General features: G+C 34.8%; 1 protein-coding gene across 1 annotated transcript; it reads left to right on the top strand.

Moving 5' to 3' along the window:
• The first annotated feature begins 574 nt into the window (after positions 1–574).
• Positions 575–8,090, top strand: LOC138715262 (COMM domain-containing protein 8-like). Its single transcript, XM_069847990.1, has 4 exons — positions 575–1,042; positions 4,725–4,886; positions 7,293–7,445; positions 7,798–8,090. Exons 1-4 carry the CDS (start codon positions 977–979, stop codon positions 7,999–8,001), a joined length of 585 nt encoding a protein of 194 aa, XP_069704091.1. The 5' UTR covers positions 575–976; the 3' UTR covers positions 8,002–8,090.

Here is an 8,090-nt window from a genome sequence, read left to right as displayed (position 1 = left end):
AAAATGTTCAATCACAGTGCTGCCACAACCAAAAAAAAGACAGCGAATATAAGTTCAACCAAATATTCTACAATAAAGAGTATTTGGTTAAACTACCATAGGTGATCTTTTAATTCTATCAAATGTTAATACAGATCAATGTCTGAACTTCTTGAGAGTTTCGCATCGTCTCCTTTCCGCAAGACTTATTTCTATTTTTCCCTCATTGAGGTAAATTTTAAATCTTGACAGCACTGCTATTCCATTCCATTTTCGAATCATCTTGTTATACAAAACCAGTGCTGCCAATTCAGCCGATTTTTGGCTGATTCCGGCAGATTTGAATTCATCAAATTCATCAAATCTGGAAGATTTCTTTACTCCTTAACTGACTCTATTATTTTATTGATTAATAATTGGCTACGTTATTCCGCTAGTAAAATTACACTGTTTGCTAAGAAATCAAATTTTTAATGTACGATGAAAGCGAGATTATTCATATTGCGACATGAAACTGTTCTGTGTGGGACTGTGGCATAACCAAAGATGTTGAGTATAACAAGTAACAACGGGCTACAGGTAATAGGTATCCTTCAAAAAGGGAAGTGAGAGATTTTCCCACCAGTTTAGCAGATTCTAGGAACTAGTTAGCTGGAAACTATGTAAGAGTTGGCAGCACTGGATTGGATCAACATAATAAATTAATTATATAGAATCACAGTTATTGTTGTAGAACTGCCGACTATACATTTTATTCTTCAGAAATTTTACTGAAACAGAATGTTGTAATTTCACACATCTTACGTAAATGCTTTTCATGTTTACTTCGCTAGAATGCGAATAACAATAGTTTGAATTAGTCGATGAGGTTATATACTGCAATGAATATGTATATTTGTAACTAGATGATCAAGGCGCTGTTTCATAAGATTCCTTACGTTCCACTAAACCTTTTGCATGCACTTGTATGATATAAATTCTATCAACTTGGAAGATTATGGAAGATCAAGGATTGAAGTTCCAGAACATCTTGCAGAATGCTCCGATTAATGCATTTCAAGAGGTAGATGACAGAACGAGGTTATGTTATTTGTCTATGGTAACACTGTGAACATGAGTTAGTGTAAGGTTACCATAATTTTAAGTCATGAAATCGGGACGCCGAGTAAAAAAAAATTGAGTGACTTCTGAAAAGGGAAAGCGGTTCACATTCTTTGCTTTTAAGTCTTTTTTTTTTTCCTTACGAGATAACCCATATTATTTATTTAAACCAATGACGGGTACATTGAATAACAAAACCATTGTCCCATAAAGCTCATCATTTTAACTCGAGCTTCCCAATATTTCTGCTCTTCTGTAGGGCTTGACATGTCTGAAGGTGGTGTCTGTCTATGCCGTTCTGAGAATTGCACAATATACACTATCCAAAGCAGTAGAGGTGTTTTCCAAGGCAGTCATGCCCAGTGCTGAGGCGGAATGTTGATAGTGCTGTTTTCCTTGGCCTATCTCGAATGTTATTGAGGGTGGTTGAGGTAGGCCATGTTAAATTTTGGTAATTTGCTAGGAAACGTTGCACATAGACCAGTTTTACACTAAACCTAAACTTACCTATCCAAACCTGTCATAGATTCAGGAAAGGTTATGTTAGTGTAGGGTTTAATAAGTAAACAAGAACATGTAAATGAACTTGCACAGGTATTGTAGTTTGTACAGATCTCATGTTATGTCTGCCTCTGTGCAACGTCACAGTTCACGGTGTGGGGGGAAGTCTTTCGTTTTGCTTTCAGTACTCTGATGGCACGACCAAAATAAGCCACTTCAAACTCAACAGTCAGTCACCAGCAGAGATACAGTGCAATCGACAAGTTCTTCCTCAGCTCCATTGGTTCTAGTAATCCCGTAGAAAGTTGGCACTTCCCAATTAATTCTGGTCTGTCAACCGTACATCTCCAGTCCATCATATGCTTAGCGGTCAGTCGCCAATGTGGGTAGTGAATTCTCAGCTGCACCATGGCTACACAGGCACTATGGAGAAACTTCTCAATCACACTGTATAATGAAACATCTGTGATCCTACTCCTACTGTTGTAACTGATATTTTCATGTTGGATGAATCTTCCTTAGAACATCTTTGTTACGTGGCACCTGTTTGGGAAGAATTTATTTTATTCTGTAATAATAGCTACTGTATGCGCAACTTGCTTCTTAGCAGGAGTGTGCCAATGTGACCCGCAACATATTGCGTCATAGCTGCAATAGGCCAATGTAATCCACAATATAAATGACGTTTGAATATCTTGTATGTATTACATATGAGAAGCGAATTTGCATTTATTTTCTTCCACAGGTTACGATATTAATTAAAAGTTCAAGTTTTTTTCATGATTAACTTATGCTAAAATTCTCAAATGGTGATCATTGATTTATTTGAAATCGCACAACCACTTAAAGCGTTCCATACAATTATAAATATTCTACAAATCTCTTGCCATCTCTTTTTTTATCATATAGCGTTTAATAAAACTCTATATAGGCATAATCAAAGTTGACTACATCACGGGTTTGTGGGATAGCAAGTAGTAATTATTTTACAGTAACTATTTCTGTTGCTGACAGCGAAGCATTTCTACTACATACTTTGTAGTAAGAGTAAATGCTTGTAATAACTTCTCTAGAAGAACTATGTAGAAACATAATGTACAGTACTACATAAATGTTTCTGCAGCAAAAAAGAAAATAGGAGCTAGAAAAAAAGTCGGATAATCTGACGATCAGTTAATAGGGTGATGGATAATCAGGGTTCTACTGTACTCAGAATCGAAAGGAAAGTGACTGTGAATCATCAAACTGCATTTTTAGCACAGTCTAGTATATACAGTTATGAAACTTGGGTTGTTGAGGGTATTAGGAACAATAGACTGTGCCGGTATTATTTCGCATTGTCTGTGATAAGGCAATACCTAGTGGTTAGCAACTATCTATGGATGCATATTGCCTACGTATTGAGCTTCGTAATTGTGTATACTAGACTGGTTTATAGTAAACAACCTGGGAAGAACTGTAACCTCCGACATGCATGAAAGGCTGTGCTATTTGGGGAATTACTTTATCATTAGGCTCATATCTGGGATCCTTTAAATATTTATGAAAACTGAAAATCGGGACATTTTGGCATCCTAACTTACAGCTATAAAAAAAAAGGACTGTCCCAACTAAATAGGGATATCTTCTAAGCTTAAATTAGATATTTGAAGAATGAATATAGTATCATGACCATAATAATTTGTCGTCAGTATGTTATGGACATAATGTAGGCCCTAATTGCTTTTTGCAGTATATTCAGAATAGTGATAACATTGAAAAACACATGGCAGTCATAATTACACTAATTATTTATGACAGGCCCATACATTAATAATTTATCGTAGTTGTAACCTGTTCTTCACTGTAATATTCTGTAACATTAAGACTACAATATGATTGCCAAGAAGGAAGCAATATATTCCATTCATGAATTGTTTATTGCAGTATCAGTAAGATAACAACAGTTTATTTGAATCCATTTCAAATTGAAGGCTTGTTAAGGTCATTAGCTGCCCTCAACTTTACTGAAGTTCTCGCAATAACTAATATGTATATTAAATTTGCACAGTGCTTAAGGTGCTATGTTACAAAGCCAAAGATCGAGGGTTTGATTTACGATGGGGTCAAGGATTTTTGTGCAATTTACCTAACCCTTCTGGCCGCACTATGACCCTGGGATTGATTCTCCCTGTTGACAGAAATGAGTACTAGGATGCTTTTCTTAGGGATAAGGCAGCAAGCATGTAGGACTGCTGTAGACTGTCTGCAAAGATGAAAGTTTTTATATTAAATTTGTTTCTATTAAAAATACTCATATATACATGGCGATTCACGACTAATGACCCACACTTTAGGAATAAATTCTGTGAAACATTTTGAGCACAACTTGTCATATGAACATGGGTTTGATTATCAAACATTAAGGAGTTACAGCTGATTGAATCCTACAAAAGTAGCAGTGGTTTGAGCAGAACTAAGAATTATTCGCTTAAAATACAAAGTAATAATAATTAAAAATATTGTATTAGTCATAAAATAAACATACCTCAGTTTGAAAGCAGATTTTCAAATATTCCTTCCTTCCACTTCAATGCACTTGGTCGCACTGGTGTGAATGGCACTTAGCATTTCGTACCTCATCACAGCTGTCCTTGACCTATCTTCCCCTTCACTTCCATACTTCACGTCACAGCACAGTCCTCCGTTTAGTTTACATTCCAATGTTTCTTTTACGATGCAAGCAACTCCAAAGCCTGATTCACAGTATGATGTTCGTATGACTTTCAAACTAATAATAATTGGACCCATATTCATATGACATTTTATGCTCAAAATGGCCTGTAGAACGGATTCCTAAAGCATGGGTCATTAATCGTGAATCACCCTGTATATTGCAATTTTACTTTTCTATCATTTTATAAAGTTGAGTACATTGCTTTCCTGAAATTGAAAACAAATACATTCTTAATTAAGTTTTATTCATTAAATTGGGGTTAGATTTGTTGACTTTCAAGGCCTAATTTAAATATATGATTAGATAAGGAAATACTGTTACCTATCCTTGTTTCCAGATCTTAATTAAAGAACAAACGACTGTTGAAGCATTGGTATTTGAATACTGACAGAATTAAACGCAACATTAATACGAAATTTTATTTCAGTGTCTTCATATGTGTATTAATGATATCTGTGGTAAGAAGACAGCATCATACGAGAGCTTCAAATCTGTAACTAATTGGACTAATGAAGAATATGACATGGCTACTTCTGGCATAAAACATTTGTTCTTGGAAGCTGTTGTTAATCACCTAAATGAGGAGGAGGTAAAGCTTTTATTTATTTATTTTTTTTTTGTATCTGACCTACACACATTTATTTTGTTGTAGTGTAATTTTCACTTATGATTTAGAATGGATTTTCTGTGATCATGTGGGTGTTCAATATAATTGTTTGGAGTTATGAACAACCATACATACACAATTGGTAGTTTCATCACTGCCTGTTGCCTATGAGCAAGCTTTTCTGACAACAGGAACATAATAGGTCGTTTGCGTTTTTAATTATATGAACTATTAAACGAATATTCACTTCTGGAGATAGCAACGAGTAGTGAAAGTGCATTCCATAGCCTTTCCTATCAAATCCCATCCTCACCTTCCCATCCTGCAACCTGTTTTTAAGAAAATGAGGCTCTGTGGATCAAGTCACAGCAATATAACTGTTGCATCAAAAATGGAAGAAATGCCATTTCGGCATGCTGATCTGCCATGACATGCATAAGCACCCCCTAAATGGTGAAGAGGGTATATGGTCGATGGAGTTGTCTGACAACCCTTCTGGACCCACTAACTAATGGCAGGTATGGTCCTCCAAACAGTTTGGGGGTTGTATGTAGGTGATATAACAGCCATTACGTAAAATTATGGTGCTTACATTAAGCTACATCACTCTCCTACATTGGAGAGCAAGAGAGTTAATGGCTTCATTGGCAAGAACTCAGCATTAATTAACAACATATTTACTTCAGAAGTTCACAACAACTGCTCTATCAGTTAAATTGCTATAATGATAGCAACTGCTCCAACAATTAACAGTTACTGTAACATTAGGAACAGTGAGTTCAATAGCATTGTACTGTTATGTATCAAAACCACAGCTTGCTTCAGCGCATCTGATAGCTGCTTATACTGCCTGCTCGTAAGACCATTCTAGCAATGCTTTCGCTGAAGTGGTAGGTGACAGCACCGAATATACTATGGTCTTCGTCAGTGTTTTAAGAACAAAAATAATAACTCAACCTGACAAGTTCCATAAAATGTCTTACTAGTAGTTAATTTGCCATTTTAACTTGGAAACTGTTTTTAATTCTGTCACATTATCAGCTTTTGTAATTGAGCAACTCACTGAATAGAAAAAATTGTTGCTAGATGGCAACTCCTAATGGTAAGTTGGTCAGTGAAGTCACTTGTGGATATAGGCCAACAAGCTGTGATATAGGCATAATATATAGGTCATGTTACATGTTTGACCATTGAATGAGCAAGCAGTATAAGCAGCCATCGGATGCATGGATGCATTCGAGCAGGCAGTGATCAAAATTATTTTCTTATAAATGTGCTACTCATTTGTCTTTAAGTTGCTAGGTAACGGCTGATTTGTTTATATTCATTGTTGGTATTGTTTTGAAGTACACTTCAAGAAGCATGTAACTATGGAATTACAAAGTTTGTGCACAAAAAATTTATACCAGTGATTCAGTACCAATCGTTAGGCTTAAACCACATTAGCACGACAGTATGTTCATAATTTTCATTAGAACTTTGAGAGAAAAAACATAACATATTGGCAGTAAAGTATGACAACGTCTAACATCACACTGCAGCTGATCTTGCAATGCTTCCTGTTTAACTGAAGGTAGTTTTTGAAGAAGTGTACCTAGCCTCAACTTTTTTGAGTTTATTTTATGGATTCATAATTTGGACATGGTTTTTTTAAGCTTCATGTTAAATGCTGTCCTTTCAAATTACGTCAATCAAGTCTTTTAATCCAAGTTCATCATTGGCCCTTCTAGCTTTTATACTGTCAAGTAACTTAATTGACAGAAAGTTCCACGTTATTGCCTAACATATTATAAGACATCTTTGCATGAAGTCAGTGTATGCATAATTGATGTAGCAAATATTTTGTACGAAATAATAATAATAATAATAATAATAATAATAATAATAATAATAATGTCGATTAAAGGCCATGTTTGTATTATGAGGGCAATCAATTTTAATATCTCGAATATGTGGCACTGACTACCGTTCTTTTGATAACAGTTTACACTCTGTTAAGCTATAATAAACACACTTATTTTATATTGCGACCCAGGTTCGATCCCCACCTGGATCATGAAGGCATTTGTGGTGGATGAAATGGGTGCAAGAGGTTCTCCAGTTTCCCCTCACCATTATCATCATTTCACCAATATTCCACAATCACTCTCACTCTGTGAAGTCCCAAGCCAGGCCTTCAGAACAAATAAAAAATGTCTGAAAGTTGTAAAGACTATTATTATATTGCTTGGAAACGATTTCTCAACTATTGTATTTCTATTTAATGAACTTTGTGTGTCCCTTAGGTTGAGAATGGATGCAAAATAATATGTAAATAGCAACATTTTTAAATAATAACCACAGTAATGAAATATGTCAATATTTACAATTTACTGTTTGTAATTGCAGATATTAGAGAAAATTTCACAGTTGGATACAAATCGTCAAGAAATGATATTGGAATGTTTGGCAGTCCGACGAGTTGACATTCAGAATGTCATGTTACAGAAAACATGTGCCATTTCTGGTCCAATTTTGCAAGATTTCGATTGGAAAGTGAAGGTAATTCTAACAACTGTTGTGTGTCCTAGTAACATATTGCAGATAAATGGTAAACTGAAATTTAATATCCACTAAAGGTATACACAGAATTTATACTGAATTAATTTTAACTACCTCCTTGATCCGAACAATTGTAACATTGTAAAATTTCTTCACAGAACGAAAAGTTACATTTGTTCAGATCAAATTTCTACAAATTTAAAGGACAAAAATAAAATTATTTCCATAATTTATTATCATAATACACTGATCTCTTAAATTGATGAGCCCTCGTACTCTGATTACTGTGCAATTTATGAATCAGTTGTACCACTTTTTGTACTAACTTTTGTTTGTTAATGTATTCATACAGTGGGTGATGGGAAGCAGCAAACTATCTTCACTAAGAGAACCGCTTCTGTCTCTGGACTTGCACCTAACTGAAGGAAGAAGCATGAAGAATAAGAATGCATCTGTAACAAACACTCTGAATCTGGAACTGGATAAAAACGAGTTGAATAAGTTAATTTCTGTATTGGAGAAAGCTCAAGAGGCTATGTCAAACTGGCAAAGTTAATACATTTTGTTGCATTTATTTACACTCAATAATTTATGAATACATAACATACATTTGTTTATTAATAAATATATATCTTACAAAAATTA

The sequence above is a fragment of the Periplaneta americana genome, chromosome 15, assembly GCF_040183065.1.
Source record: "Periplaneta americana isolate PAMFEO1 chromosome 15, P.americana_PAMFEO1_priV1, whole genome shotgun sequence".
NCBI classification, from domain to species: Eukaryota; Metazoa; Arthropoda; class Insecta; order Blattodea; family Blattidae; genus Periplaneta; species Periplaneta americana.
This window is presented reverse-complemented; position numbering and strand designations above follow the sequence as displayed.

What these genes read in the sequence shown, in the direction of transcription:
- LOC138715262 (XM_069847990.1), top strand. Translation starts at nt 977, where the DNA reads ATGGAAGATCAAGGATTGAAGTTCCAGAACATCTTGCAGAATGCTCCG. An exon ending in ATCACCTAAATGAGGAGGAG is followed by an intron (nt 4,887 to 7,292) that starts GTAAAGCTTTTA and finishes TTGTAATTGCAG; the next exon opens with ATATTAGAGAAAATTTCACA. An exon ending in ATTTCGATTGGAAAGTGAAG is followed by an intron (nt 7,446 to 7,797) that starts GTAATTCTAACA and finishes GTATTCATACAG; the next exon opens with TGGGTGATGGGAAGCAGCAA.